Source organism: Siphateles boraxobius, unplaced genomic scaffold (genome assembly GCF_051911475.1).
Source record: "Siphateles boraxobius isolate OS27281-9 unplaced genomic scaffold, OSU_SipBor_1 158, whole genome shotgun sequence".
NCBI lineage: Eukaryota > Metazoa > Chordata > Actinopteri > Cypriniformes > Leuciscidae > Siphateles > Siphateles boraxobius.
The window spans coordinates 99,479-115,309 of record NW_027508764.1 but is presented as its reverse complement, the minus strand read 5'-3'; the positions used below and the strand labels follow the sequence as shown (position 1 = coordinate 115,309).

The window sequence follows — 15,831 nt, the reverse complement described above, 5'->3', positions numbered from 1 at the left end:
AATATTAAAGGTAACAGCATTTTTATTTCCACTTACTGAAATGTCAATATGTGAGAATGTAGAAATGAAAAAGAGATTATATTCAGTCTGACACCTGAGATCACGAAAAGGAAGCAAATATATGAAGTTTAATAAAGTGAAATCAACAGAAACATTATTTTATAAATTGTTTTGCATCATTTTACAGTTTAACACTTAAATTAATTCCAAAACAAAGGAAAAAGCAAATTTAGCAGCTTCATAAAGTCACATTTCCAATTACTAAAATGTCAATATGTGAGAATGTAGAAATTGAGATATTATATTCATTCTGACACCTGAGATCAAGAAAAGGAAACAAAACCAGATCCTAAAAGCTGATATTCGACAAACAGAAATAAAATAAAAAAGTTTAAGGCAGGCAACAAATAAAAAACTTAACATGGCATAATTTACAGATGATTTGAATGATAAACATTATGAAAAACTTTACACACGTTCAGTGTAAAATAAGGACTCACATCACACAGTAATTCAATAAAGCACAGATTATAAAAACACTGTTTTGAAAAATTAAAATTATATGAACCGTGATTTATTGATGGCTGATTGCATCAGACTATCAGCCAAATTATTATTTTTTACTATTTCTATTCTGGAACTGTTAAGTTTAGTGCAACTTAATTCCATTAACACACATGCAGTATTTTAAGCCAGTGACATCACAGATTGAACAGTTATTGTTGCAAATTCAAAAAAGCACAGATTATAAAAAAAAGTTTTGAAAAATGAAAATTATATGAACCGTAATTTATGAACTACTTACATCAGACTATCATCATTTTTTACTATTTTACTATTTCTATTCTGGAACTGTTAAGTTTAGAGTAACTTAATTCCATTAACACACATGCAGTATTTTAAGCCAGTGAAGGAGTACCGTGACATCACACATTGCACAGTTATGGTTGCAAATTCAATAAAGCACCGATTATGCAAAAAAAAATTTAAAAAAGAAAATGATATGAACCATAATTTATCAATGGCTGCTTAAATTGTGATCAGCCTTTTTGAAAATTTTAAATTAATGCACCACTAAGGGATTATTTATATTGTGGAAATTGTATTGAGTTTAGTGCACGGTTATTAATACGGTAACCGTTGTATCATCACGGGTGTTTTGTGCTTCCTCAGGGTATTCACATTGAGCTAACATAATTAATATAATATATTAACTAATTAACTTATGAACCGTAATTTATGGAGATGATTTCCCAAAAAAAAAAACGGCACTACACTGTAAAAAAGTAAGTGTTTGTGCTGCCTTAGTTTTAAGTTTAATCAACTGGAAATGTGAAGTTGTACTAAGCGACAACTTGGATATTTGAGTTGACTAAACTTAAACGTTTTCATGTTGCCTCATTTCTAAGTTGAAAACACTTTTTTTGTACTGTGTATTTCTATTCAGGAACTCAAGTATAGTAGACCGTTAAAAACCGTAACCATTAAAACCGCATCGCGATAGAGCTAATATATATATATATATATATATAAACGGTAAGTGTTGCATCATCTGAGTGTAGTTTTGTGCTTCCTCACGAGGCTCTCGCTGGGCTCCCACACGCGGTACAGCTCCTGCAGGGTCCTAGCGTCCTCCGAGGCGTCGTGCGCGGCGTACGTCTCCTGCAGGAAGTGCTGCACGAGGAAGGGCTGGGAGTATTTCTGCAGCTGGAACATGTCTCTGCAGAGAGTCAGCGTGTCCACGCACCCCGACACCGCCCGCGTGAACTCCTCCAGCAGCCCGAACTCCTCCAGGACCCTCCTCAGCACCGGCCAGTCGAAGCGCCGGCTGTTGTGGCCCACCAGGAAGGGCCTGTTGAAGGTCTTGAGGAACGAGATGAAGTCGGTGAGGGCGCGTTTGTGTGGGACGATGGGAACGGGACGGCGGTTGAAGAGCAGTGATTGGCCGGAGACCGTGAGACCCGTGACCTGGGACGCGCCGTCAGTGATGCTGCAGCGGGGCAGGAGGTACGCGTTAAACGTCTGGTTCCCGCTGAGGGCCGACAGCTGTACGATGTCACACACAGACGTGTCTGAGGACGGGGAAAAAACAAGTCTCGGCCATTATGACATTAATACTATACTTATTCTTTTTTTTTTACAGTATTTTACTGTAGACTTGCATGCATTGTGTTTTAAACATAATTGCACTGATACTCAACCAGTTAATTTTCTTTAGGCATTAGCGAATGGCATTTTGATATTTTGTATACTTTTTCTTTTTTTACAATATTTTACTATAGAATGACATGCATTGTGCTTTTAAAAATATGTTTCACTTATACTGTAGTTACCAATTAATTGTCTTTAGGTATTAGCGGATGGCATTTTGATATATTGTATACAGTTTTTTGTTTTATTTTTACTGTAGAATTACATGCATTGTACATATTTTTCACTTATGCCTAAATAAAATGAATTGGTTTACAGTATAAGTGAAAAATATTTTTAAAAACTCAATACACGTAATTCTACAGTAAAATATTGAGAAAAAAAAAAGAGAAGTATAAAACATATCAAAATGCCATCTGCTAATGCCTAAATAAAATTAATTGGTTAACTACAGTATTAGCGGATGATATTTTGATTTAATACAGATTTTCTTTTTTTTTTTTACAATATTTTATTGTAGAATTAGATGCATTGTGTTTTTAAATATATTTCCACTTATTATTTTTATTAGATATTATAATTAGATATAATTAGTTTCTAATTAGTTTAAAGTATGAAAAACAGTCACCCAATATAACTATATCTAATTATTATTGCCGGTAGTACATATATATGTACTAATATATATATATATATATATATATATATATATATATATATATATATATATATATATATATATATATATAACACACACACATATATATATATAGTCTATCAATACACGTTTTTACTTCCATAATTCCAAAATTCAATAATATATCTATCTATAAAACAGCAATTGATTATATAAATCATAATATATTTATCTGAGGCATATATGACATTATATAGGCTAAATATTCAACACATCTGCATAATATTCATAATATAAAGCTTAACATATTATTGATGTTATCACATGAAAGTGAAACTAGTCTAAAAATGGAAAACAAACTTGACATGTAGTGTAAACGCTGTAGAAGTGTGTGTAAGAGTTATACCCAGTCTAGTGTGTGTGTAAGAGAGTTATACCCAGTCTAGTGTGTGTGTGTGTGTGTTATAAGAGAGTTATACCCAGTCCAGTGTGTGTGTGTGTGTGTGTGTGTGTGTGTGTTATAAGAGAGTTATACCCAGTCTAGTGTGTGTGTAAGAGAGTTATACCCAGTCTAGTGTGTGTGTGTGTGTGTGTTATAAGAGAGTTATACCCAGTCCAGTGTGTGTGTGTGTGTGTGTGTGTGTGTGTGTGTGTGTGTGTGTGTGTGTGTGTGTGTGTGTGTGTAAAAGAGAGTTATACCCAGTCGAGTGTGTGTGTGTGTTAGAGAGTTATACCCAGTCCAGTGTGTGCGAAGAGGGTTATACCCAGTCGAGTGAGTGTGTGTGTGTGTGTGTGTGTGTGTGTAAGAGAGTTATACCCAGTCCTGTGGTTTCCAGGTCAAAAAACACGGGCGTCTCTTCATCGACTATCATGGCTTTATCTGTCGAAAACAATATTATAATTCATTATGCTTTATTAAGTGTTGTTGTTGTTGTTTGTTTAGCATAGTTAATCTCGGCGAAACAAACAACAGCCTTTTAACCCTGTATCATACAACAGAGCTTTAGTTTGAAACATTGAACAAAAGGAGAAAACACGCGAACTCACCGCTCGGGCTCGCGCTCCACCGGAATAACCTCAGCAGCGCTCGCGTGACCGCGCTTATCAAGCACATGACCATATCAATCAGCGACAGCTTAGGTTTGTTTCCCGCAGATTCTACGCGTTTAGACGCTTTCATTTCGTCGTTTTTGATCGGTTTCGTTTCTCCTGAATCTCCTCAGCGATCACCTTCGCTTTTACTATGAACACGGATGACGAATCCATGAGCAATGATTGCTCCGCCCTCACGAGGACACAATGACTGCAAACGCTCACCATGGCAACTGATGTTTGTATGTTTCCACAGTTGTATCGTTTCTGCTATGTTTGATACCAATTTTAATGTGTAAGCGGCTAGCTAGTGCGGTGCTAGTAAATTATTTTTAGTCATAATTTCAATCAAGGAGAAATTGGTTTTATATTAAAAGTAAAACTTAAGATTCACATAGTTAAATCAAATGTTGTTCTGCCCAGCAACAGACACTTCTGACGCGTGCCTGGAGTTCTTCGAGTGACCGACGATATCGTGAAAAAATATTTAGTAAAAAAAACCTCTGTAAACGTAATAATAGCATCTACTTTATCTTGTTTCTATTGATTTTTTTAATTGTATTTTATAAGGAACTGTCTGGAAATAACATAAAAGTTACAGAAATGCAGGACTCTAACTGTTAGTCCATTCTGAACTGGCTTGCCTTTCTCTATTTACTTAAAATATCTTAACATAGTTAAAGTGAATAAAATAATTAACAAATGATGACAATGACGCATGGCATGAGTCATGCAATCTTTCGTTCATTTTACAGATTACATAAATGCGCACCCATTCACTGTTTTGACAAGTATAAATTATATAATGTTAATTTGTAAATACTGTCAAATTATAATTATATATTATATAATGTTAATTGCTCAATACTGACAGAAAGATACTATCCACTGTTTATACCTATTATTAAATACATTCTCTACTAGGAAAAATAAGGAAAACATGCCAGGTTTATTATTATTATTTTTTAATAAGACAATGATTATGTTATTTTTTCTTTTTACATCCTTACACATTGATTTACACATTAAAGAAATATTACACAAATTGCACCGTTAACAACTGCGCTCACGAGAGCACAAACACAAAATCCGAAAGCACAGATTTGTTTAGACTTACTCAGTCCATCAAAACACACAGCGCAGGTTCATTCAACATAAAATAAGATATTACATCCCTCAAATGACATCCCTTGTTTTCAAACATACAGAAACATACTCAAGTGCGTGATCGCAAACGCGTCTAGCTACACAGGGCCACGTGTCTCTCTACGAATAGCGCGCGCTTAGAGCTAATTAGCATAATAACGGTCAGTTATTTCTTTCAGGTCAACGACTGACGAGGGACAGTTTAGAGAAATAAGTTAATGTTAGTTAGACTGTCAACATGTTTATAGCTAGCTAGCTAAATCCGGTTTAAGACAGACATTTGAAGGTAAGTACTAAAGCCACACAGTAATATGTTAAATATATACGGAACTGCATTCGGGTTTGCGTATTTGCATAGAGTATGTTTCTGGCCTTAAACATGATCTTAAATACAAGCTGTAAAAGAGAAACTTTGACAATAGTGTAGCATGCTACGGTGATTACATTCACTTATGCAGGACTCAACAAACAACTGCTTCATTCTTACCGCCGTTTTTGAGCATCAGTGGACTTAAGGTTAAGATAGTACCTAAGTCTACTTATCAAAACATAAAATCATAGCTTAAGTCTTTTGTGATATTGCACCATGGTGATGGTTTCTTGCAATAGGCTATGATATGACATAAATATAGACATAGATATATGTAACTGCACATCAAAAAGGAGTAAACAACTTGTGGAGACACTTTCCCTGCACATAAACAGCAATGTTCACTGTGTAAACTTACTTTAGTTAAGCTTCAAGCTTTATGCTGTTATGTGTCTTTGTTTTCTATGAACTTTACTGCTATAAAGGGGGCATATTAATGTCAGATTAAAGGGTAAAAAAATCACAGAAGAGGACCCTGTTTTAGATGTGTGTGATAAATTAGCCCTAAATCAAAACTACACTGCAAAAAATGCTTTTCTTACGTTGTATTTTTGTATTTTTTCCAGTCCAAATATCTAAAAATTCTTCAAATAAGTTTTTGCTTAAAACAAGAAAAATTAACTGCCAATGGGGTCAGAAAAAAAACTTAATTCAAGCAGAAACCATATTATTTTTCTGACCCCATTGGCTGATACATTTTCTTGTTTTAAGCAAAAACTCTTTTCACCCTAAAAAAAGACATAATATCTTATGCTATACTACTATGGTAAATGCATCTTGATTTAAGAATTTTTAGATATTTGGACTGGAAACAAGACAAAAATACTGAGTAAGAAAAGCATTTTTTTGCAGTGTAAAAGTTCAACCGAAAAGGACGTTGTGGCCAAGAGAACTAAATATGTGACTCCGGATGGCACAGTGGAACGTTACACCAAAAAATATATTTATATACTTAAATTTCACAATAAAATATCAGCATGTATAAAACACAATATACTTTAAAAAAGCAATTTACAAAAAAAATTCAAGTCCTGATTTTGTTGCACGTAACACTGAAGGGAAAAAAACGACGAAACAAAAAACAGTGATTAAAACTACAGCAAAGAATCATGGTACAAACACACTTGACTTTTCATCCTTTTGATTTTCCATCTGAAGGGAAAAAACGTGTTTCTGACCAAAAAGAAGAAAAAAGCAAAACCGTGGATGAATCTCACTAGTACACGTCCGGGTCAAATTTCACCCCAGAATCAAAACGATTTTGCATAAAGAAAATCAAGATTGTTTGCTTTATGCAAAAAAAAAAAAAAAAATTGTAAAAATCTGTTTAGGGAAGAAATAAGACCTGGACCTTGTGCGTTTTCGTCAGACTCACCCATAAGAACTCAACATACAGAGACGGACACCAGATTCACACAAGTTTTCGATCTGCAACAAAAAGACAATATTTTTTCACATGGGTCAACCAGCAGCACAGGGATTTCAGCTATTTACACGATTCATTCGACCCTCATCAATAATATATTATTTTACATATTTAGCACTTTATCAAAGGTTTTAATCATAGAGTGAAAACAATGGTAGCAATACGGCATGCAGTCAGTTGAAGTCATGTGACCTCTCATTGGCTCAATTCTGTAAACATGAAAATGGACATCACAAGTTGATTAAAAATCGCTCTTTCCCAGTTCAAATATTCTTAGTATCTGTTGTGAAGAACGGACCAGTCCAGCAGGTCCACTTTACAGTCAGTAGGTCGTAGATATGGGTGCGTTCATCTTCTCGTTCATTTTTACACCGTACTTTTTGCATTTGGTTCATTAACAGGACTGTGCAGTGACAGGCTGTGATGGTTGATCTCTTTCACTTCAAATGTTATTCAGAATTTTATTGGCGTTTTTGCGTTACCCTAATGTTGGACACCATCATGATCACACCATGAATTCATTACTCCCGTACAGCACTAAAGGCTGAGAAGAACCGAATTCGTGCTCTCGCCTGCGGACGCCTCCTTCCTCGCGGGACTTTGGCGGGCAGCTTCGGTTCCCTCGGGGTCGTGGACGGGTTTTCTCGGAGCTGGAGGCACATCGGGTGTTCAGGGAAGCCTGTTCTAAGCCATCCTGGTCGGGGAGAATGTGCAAATCCCCACCCGAAGAGGCGGAGGAAAACAGAGGCCCGGAAGAGGAGGACCGGAGCCGATAGTGAGGCGTCTCGGAGGAAAGCGAAGCTACGGCGGAGTCCACAGAGTCCAGGGATTCGGGCTGACGCCGTAAACCACGTCTGCTTTTAGACTCGCACTTCCTCCAGCGTGTTGCCGACACCGTGCCGGTGATTCTTTCTAAAAAGGAGACGTTTGACAACAAATCACGTGCAAAACCGTTCACTGAAAAATTACAATTCTGTCATCGTTTACTCGCCTTTCAAATTAAAGGTGCAGTGTGTGATTTTTAGCGCATCTAGTGGTGAGGTTACGAATTGCAACCAACAAAAGTTACGGTGGCCGTCAGGAAGTGATGTCATCGTCTGAGACAGCAGAGAGTAGCAGTTCAGCAATGAGATTTCTTTACAAGGATAAATTAAGAAATTATGTTTACTTAATTATTCAGTAAAACTATATGTTATTGCGAATATTATTGTTACTTGTACATCATTGTGTCAGTGTTTCATTCGGTGAACTAAGCTTGCTTCCTTGCACGAAGAGCAACATAGTAACGAAACGCGTTTGTCCGTTTAGGGCCACCGTAGAAACATGTCGGCGCATTTCAATGATCGGGAACACGCGGTGTGTGTAGACAGAAACTGCTCATTCTAAGCTAATAAAAACATAACGGTTCATTATGCAAGGTCTTTATACACAACTGAAAACATAGTTATGGATCTTATATTGCATTTCTGTCAATAGATCCTCAGAAATATTACACAATGCACCTTTAAGATATGCAGTGGTTTCTGTCCCGCCGTTTAACTCTTGAGCGACCTTTTGGACATTTTATCAGGTGTTTTTAAAAATATATATATATATAATTTAGCCTGTGTTAATGCCAACTGTATATATTTTGGCACGGATGTGTATTTTTTGTTGGAATTTTCCATTTCCTTTATTTTGTCTTACTAGTGTAAAATAGATTTATTAGTTTCACTCAGGACCTTTTGGACAAAAATGTCCCCATTAAAACGGCAATTTTTAATCCCAGGGCCATTTAACTATAAAATGTCGCAAACTCTGTTAATAGGCTTTTGTTCTGGTGGCAAGGGTTTAAATTATTTTTTTTACTAGTTGGTGCCATTTTCTCAGGTTTGGCAAATAAAGCAAATACATGCTATAAAATACTTTATTCCTGTTTTCTGCTTATGGATATTATAAAGCAAATTGGATAAATTATGCAGCGATAATTGTGTGGGTGTGTTGGTATGGATGTCAGAGCGTGGATTGTATGTGTGTAATAAAAAAATGTGTGTGTGCATGTAATATTTGAGAGAGAAAAACTCTCCTTTTTATTGCTGAGGAGTCAAAAAATGTCCTTTATGTCCTTTTTGGATCTTCTAAGTTCTGGTTTTGTACAGAAGCCTCTCAGGTTGTGTTTCAAAGATCAACCAAAGTCTTATGGGTTTGGAATGACATGAGGGCGAGTAAATGATGACAGAACTCTTTAAAACGACCACAAAACAGCGCCGTTACCCCATTGATCGGACATGGCACCCTCCGACTCCATGAGGTTTTCCGAGCTGTCCGCTGTCCCGATAGACGCTTCCGACTCCAGCATCTCATCATCAGACGCTCTGGGATCCAAAGCCAACATCTCATAGGTTAGTTCTTCCCTAAAATGAGTGAAAAACAGGTGTAAATGAAAATAATAAATGCGCTCCACCACCCTGCTGAACTTTTGATGTAGTGTTTTTATAAGGGGCATTTGGTTCATGTTTCATGTCTTATCATGCGATTCCCTGTGTTAGTCATGTGATTGTGTCATGTTGTCATTGGTTCATTGTGCACAGGTGTCTCTTGTCTTGTGTGTATTTTAGCCCTCATGTTTGCCACATGTCCTTGTCAAGTATTGTGTGTGTAACCACTATTTGGTGCGTTCATGGTCATGCCACGTCATGCCTTTGTTTTACGTTTGATATTGTTATGGAAATTAATGCTGCACTTGGGTTCATTGCTGCACATTTGTTACAATCTCTCAAAATATGATTATGTTCCACAAAATAAAGTCTGTCATACATATATTTGAAGGATATTCTTACAGTGGTTTAATATTTCAAGTGATCTATCCAGTCATAATCTGTTCTCAATCACTGTTCAGTTCCAAACTGTGTGTGACTAGGTTTAACTTGAGAAAACATATATACTTATGTTCATGCATATTTGTGCATTGTAATTACATTTAAAGTACTTGTATTTGTAGTTACACTGTTAATTTTACCCCTATATTCTAACCCTACCTTTACACCTCAACCCAACCATACCTCAAACTCGTAAGGAATAAATGTGGGGATTTTCCAAAAACAACATTACACAGTAATACATAGTCTTGTAGGTACTAAAAGGGATAGTTCACCCAAAAATTTAAAATTGCCCTATGATTTACCCTCAAGCCATCCTAGGTGTATATGACATTCTTATTTCTTTCGGCGCAAGTCGACTTGCGGACGGCCGTCTGCCAGAAGCTAGTTATTTTAGTCGATAAAGTTTTAAATATAGATATTTTTCTTACACAAATGCATCGCTTGGCTTCAGAAGGCCTTTATTTACCCCACCAGAGCCGTTTAGAGCAGTTTTATCGCGGATGGATGCGCTTCGATGGACTTCCAAAAAAATACACCCATCGACTCCCATTATAAAGCTTGGAAGAGCCTGGACATTTTTTTATATAACTCTGATTGTATTCGTCTGAAAGAAGAATGTCATACACACCTAGGATGGCTTCAGGGTGAGTAAATCAAGGGCTAATTTTCATTTTTAGGTGAACTATCCCTTTAATGTCAGTACATAGAATAATCATAGATAATCATGACGCAAAAGGTGTTTACGAACTTCTCTTTCTGCAGGTTTTCTATCTGCATAGTCAAAACTTTCTCTTCTTGCTGAATGGCGGCTTGCTGCTGCTCGCTCAGCCCAGACTCCGCCCCCTCCTCACTTGGCTCCTCCCCTTCTGTCATCCGCGGGCTCAATGGTGGCGAGGGCGTGTGGCGACCGCTTTTGCGTAAACGCCCTTTACCCTGAAGAAAACAGCAAACATGAGCATAAGAAGAGAGTAATCAATGAGGTAAAGTTGAAATCACGCTGCGAAATTACTGCAGCATATATAGAAAATTGTATTTGAAGCTCTAGTGCGTCTGTTTTTAAAAACGAATAATAAATTGTAATTCATAAAAGATTAGTTTTTAAAAGTCAAAATTTGTATTTGGAATTCATGAAAAAATTAAGCTTTACAATAAAAGCGAAAAGCATTGTAGATAAGTTGGAATTAAATGTAAAAAAATAAATAAAGTAAAATTATTATTTAAATCTTTATATAAATGTTTAAAGTCCCCCTGTGGTGAAAATCCAGTTTTTAATGTAGTTTATATGTCTATGTGGTGTTTTTAATAAGCTTTAAGACATGTATAAAATTCACCAGTCGACAGCATTGCTGTGTATTTTCTCCTTAAAACTGCAGTGAACCAAAGACAGTCTCAAAAACACGGTTTGAAATCGCTGGTGTTTCTGACGTCACAAACTACCTTGTAACCAATCAGATCAACGTGTGATCGTCAACGAGTGGATCTCGGAGCTGATTGAGTGAGTGAGTGGAGGCGGGGCTCATTTGCATAATCATACAACCGCGCATACTAAATGAGGCAAGGGTGTCGAATTACATTCATGAAGACATTTTTTTAAGGAAAAAAAGCGATTTAAATGTATATCATTCTGGTGATCAAAGATGAGTTTTAAGGGATACAATTATTGACTTCAGGGGGACTTTAAATGTTAAATTTATTTAAATAGTTGTTTTAAATTAAATTATTAAAATTTGGAATTGGAATTTAACATTTCGATTGTATTCCAGTAGGCAGGAAATATTGTGAAATTAAAATGTATGTATAATTACAGCCTAATTTTTTGGAACACATACAGACAATAATTATCAAAAAAACACATGCTTGCACACACATACGGTGTGCATGTGAATGAATAATTCAAAGTCTAGCACGACCACACCTTACATGAGGGAGACAGACGGCACTGCAAGTGAGACGCAACTCCCAAAACACACACACACACACACACACACACACACACACTGTCACTGAACACACAGTCACTGAGCTTTACCTTTTTAACTGTGTTTGGCTGTGTAATAACACAGCGAGAAGCAAATGCAGGAGAAATAAAAGAGGAAATGTTAGTAATTCGGCAGCATGTCGCATGTGTGGTTAAAACAAGACAAAACAAAAAAAACAGAACGTGACATTTAAGCACATCATTTGCCCGTACTCTCCTCCGATCACATCTCACAACCAATCACACGACAGCATTTCATAGTTAGCTCTTCAACGGGCCCAAATAAACATGTCATCAAACCATGGATGGCAACTAGCGATGCTACACTGACACGCGGACTGACATGAACTAGCCGTGTGACGTCACAGATGCTTCGGCGTGGATACATACCAGGGTGGCAGTTCTTGTAATGCCAATAAACCTAACCGCAATTAGTACTGGTTTCTGGAAGAGGAGGATGGGGAGAAGGGGATTGGGAAGGAGTGAAGGGAAGAAAACAGGATTAGTGGAATGTCTGTCTGGACACAGAATGGGGAAGTGAAGATGTGCGGCACTTTCCATGAATGCGGTACAAAATAAGACTTGGGAACTTTTTCAGCAAATGAAAGGAGTTGCTTAACCTTCAGAAAATGCTGAGCGTCTTAGAAAGTCAAACTTGATGTTATATTTGCCATGTTTTAACAGTGTTTTGTAAAATGCAACAGTATACAGCATTTTTGAAATTCTGTATTGCAAAATTTGGGACATGTTGGATGGATGGATGGATTGATAGATAGATAGACAGATAGATAGATAGATAGATATAATGGATGGATAGACACAATTGCATTGATCATGCACAATAACCATTTCAGCTGTAACTGGATGGGTTTTATTGATGCATAGTATATATATCGTGTCACAATATATAGCAATACAAAAAATCCAACAATATGTATCATGGATACTATAATTCACCCAAAAGGAAAATGGATGGATGGATGGATGATAGATAGATAGATATAGATAGATAGATAGATAGATAGATAGGAAGGATGGCTGGATGGATGGATGGATAGATGATAGATAGATATATTTTTTATCTAAAATATTCCGTAGTTCTCTACTAAGGGTGTCACGATTTCGAATCGAAATCGATCAAAATTAATTCACAATCTCAAAAATCGAAATAAAAAATGGAATCGTCGATGCTGCCACGCCCCCATGTCGCGCCCGTGATGGAAAGTTCGGATCGTTTTACTGACTATTGTTCAATCTCGTTCATCAAAATTAACTAATCTTTTTTCTAGTCATTTCAGGGGCTTTAAATGTTATACTTTTAACAGGCAAATTCCCCGAACACCTATGCAATCTTGATCATATTCTGAATTAAGAAATCATTATAATGCAGTCAAAAATAATTTACAGGGAACATTAATAATTACTTGACCTTCCGAGTCTTTTGTTCATTTGTCGCGTGACAGAGGCAATGAACGGATCGTTCATGAACGACTCATCACGGCGCGGGGAAAAAACGCACGTGTTGAAAGGCTGTGAGTCCTCTAACTTCGATTCTATGCCCGAGCCCGAACTTGGCCGACCCGGGCCGATATTTCCCGTCTCTATCCTCGGGCCGGGCTCCTGATCTACAGACGTGTACTCCCAACGCAATAGAGTGCGGCGCGGGACTAGATTTGATGGCCGAGTGCGAGCGCGGGCGGTAATGCACTCACTCTGTGTGTGCAGGAGAATAAAACGATTCGCAAACTAGAAATATCTATGAATAAAACATAAAAACTAATAAATTTGTATTTATCTGTTGCAGAAAAGCAACAAGAACAACTAAAACAAAATAGAAACGATTTACAGGCCAGAGTTTCTATTTATAACATGTTTGCAGCGTTGAGCGATTTAGCCAATCACAGACATATGTGTTGATTTCTTGAACGCAATGACCAATCAGAAGCATTTAAGATGGACTCTCCTCACCGCTCAAAACTGACTTTTTGTTCAGTGCTGAATTCTGTAAGCTGGCAAATCCTCTAATTATAACAGACAAAGTGTAGGCTATATATTATGAAAGATTCATTGTGCAGTCAGCTTCATTGATAATAACAGAGATGTGTGAGATTGTGATTAACTGATGTCAGCTTTTTAGGGGCAACAGCAACCTGTGCTTACAAAAAAAAAAAAAGTTAAATCGAGAATCGAATCGAACCGTGACCTTAGGATCGAAAATGTAATCGAATCGAGGATTTGGAGAATCGTGACACCCCTATTCTCTACTCATGGTGAAGATTGGATTTGTGCCTCTAAAGTTCATGGCACTCAGGAGGAGTGTGTACTAAATGCATGGAAAGTGACATGTCATAGAAAGGGGCGGGGCTAAAACGTGAAAAATTGTGTGAGTCTGGGGCTCTGACATGTGTGTGAGTGTGTGTGTGTGTGTGTGTGTGTGTGTGTGTGTGTGTGTGTGTGGTATAGCGCTCACCATGGAGCGACGGATGTGTGTCAGGCGACTCTTGGCTTTGCTCTCTGCGAACTCCAGTGTGTTGATGTCCTTCAGTCGAGCTTTATATTTCCTCATCTGTTCACAGATGATCAGCTCCACACACCTGAACAAAATTATCCAATCACATTTATTTGTACAGCGCTTTTCACAATACACATCATTTCAAAGCAGCTTTACAGAAAATGCACGAGTCCACTTTATAATATAGAGTGAAACTGAGTTATGTATTTCAGAAATGTACATATACAAAATCACAGTTAGCGAAAAATATTAATTTAAACAATGTAATAATTTAATGCAGAAACAATGAGCTCATTGAAGTAATGAATACTTGTTTGTTAACAGATGATTGTGACATTTAGAAAATGTAGCATTGGTGCATGTTGATTCAGAGTTATAAACATTAGGAAAAATTAGAGTTTAGATGCATCACACAAATTTGCGTTGATCATGCACAATAACCATTTCAGCTGTAACTGGATGGGTTTTATTGATGCATAGTATATATATCCTGTCACAATATATAGCAATACAAAAACTCCCAACAATATGTATCATGGATACTATAATTCACCCAAAAGGTGTGAGAAAAAAGCTTTTTAAAAAAGTTTTCAGAGTTTTAGTGTCAGTTCTACATTAAACTGCTATATATAATGTTGAATATTATGTATAATAATGCAATGGGGTAATATTTGTGGTCCTGATAATGCCTGATTTCTGATATTACCAGTAAAAAGTGGCCGACATTATTTTAAATATATCTAGTCAGTGAAAGAGTGCAAGTATAATCGTCTAAAATAATTCTGTTTTCAGCTTCAGAATCATGAATATTTTTATTCTGGTGCCTCTATTGTCGTTTGCATTGCAATAATATCGTATCAGTATCGTGATATGTATCGAATCGTGACATGAGGGTATCGTTACACCCCTAATATATTGTAGTGATCACAAAACTTAACATATAGCACAGTTTCATCATTGAAATATAGAATATATTTCCATACAAGCATTTCAGTCACATATTTATGCACGACTTATGTCAAATTAGCCCAATTTCGCAAACCCTGATGTTTTTGTTATTTTCATACCAGAAATGGAACATTGTGAGCAGAATTTGTGTGTATTTTTCTGTAAGCCTCTTACGCAGTGGTCTTGCCGATGTCCCGGACGCTCTGTAACGGGTCCGTGGTGTCGGGACAGCGTAGTATACAGGGCGCAAACACGATAGCCAGCGCGTTCGCAGACATGCGGTTCGTCTCCTCCTGGAACGAGATCCTGAAACAAACAAACATAACACATGAAACACGCGACACACGTCGAGGAAAAGCGGCTACGGCGAGGTTGCAACAGTATGTTCTTCTATATTGCTGTTTTATAACTCAGATGCATGTGACCATAGATGCACGTTTTGAGCTTTAATCTGTTGATTGCAATTCACTGTCATTATAAAGCTTGGTAGAGCCAGGATATTTATTAATATAACTCTGATTGTGTTCGTCTGAAAGAAGAAAGGCATGTACACCTAGGATGACTTCAGGGTGAGTAAATAATGGGCTAGTGAACTAATCCTTTAACTCGTAACTGTGGCTCTAATATTTTATTGAGATTGATATAATGTTGGCTGTTTTATACGTATGTTTATTGTTTATTCCTGCATGCCTGTACATGTACCGACAGAA

At 36.9% G+C, this 15,831-nt stretch overlaps 2 protein-coding genes and 1 long non-coding RNA gene across 3 annotated transcripts in view; 1 reads left to right on the top strand and 2 right to left on the bottom strand.

Annotated features, from left to right (window-relative positions):
• LOC143738891 (uncharacterized) overlaps nt 1-15,831 on the top strand; it is a 254,784-nt gene that overhangs the window by 199,020 nt on the left and 39,933 nt on the right. The window lies entirely within an intron of this gene.
• On the bottom strand, nt 101-4,091 carry plex9.1 (PML-like exon 9.1). Its single transcript, XM_077230949.1, has 3 exons — nt 3,836-4,091; nt 3,606-3,668; nt 101-2,072 (listed from the first exon to the last, which is right to left on the bottom strand). Exons 1-3 carry the CDS (start codon nt 3,966-3,968, stop codon nt 1,549-1,551), a joined length of 720 nt encoding a protein of 239 aa, XP_077087064.1. The 5' UTR covers nt 3,969-4,091; the 3' UTR covers nt 101-1,548.
• Nucleotides 6,319-15,831, bottom strand: part of myo9ab (myosin IXAb) — a 108,277-nt gene continuing 98,764 nt past the window's right edge. Inside the window, 7 exon segments of the mRNA XM_077230968.1 lie at nt 6,319-7,734; nt 9,076-9,215; nt 10,432-10,616; nt 11,713-11,730; nt 12,052-12,105; nt 14,132-14,255; nt 15,296-15,427. Of these exon segments, the coding sequence (XP_077087083.1) occupies nt 7,328-7,734; nt 9,076-9,215; nt 10,432-10,616; nt 11,713-11,730; nt 12,052-12,105; nt 14,132-14,255; nt 15,296-15,427 (1,060 nt within the window). The 3' untranslated portion in view covers nt 6,319-7,327.

Coding starts and splice junctions, on each gene's coding strand:
- plex9.1 (XM_077230949.1), bottom strand. CDS start 3,968: ATGAAAGCGTCTAAACGCGTAGAATCTGCGGGAAACAAACCTAAGCTG. Junction 3,669..3,835: donor GTGGAGCGCGAGCCCGAGCG/GTGAGTTCGCGT, acceptor TGTTTTCGACAG/ATAAAGCCATGATAGTCGAT. Junction 2,073..3,605: donor CCTGGAAACCACAGGACTGG/GTATAACTCTCT, acceptor CCCCGTCCTCAG/ACACGTCTGTGTGTGACATC.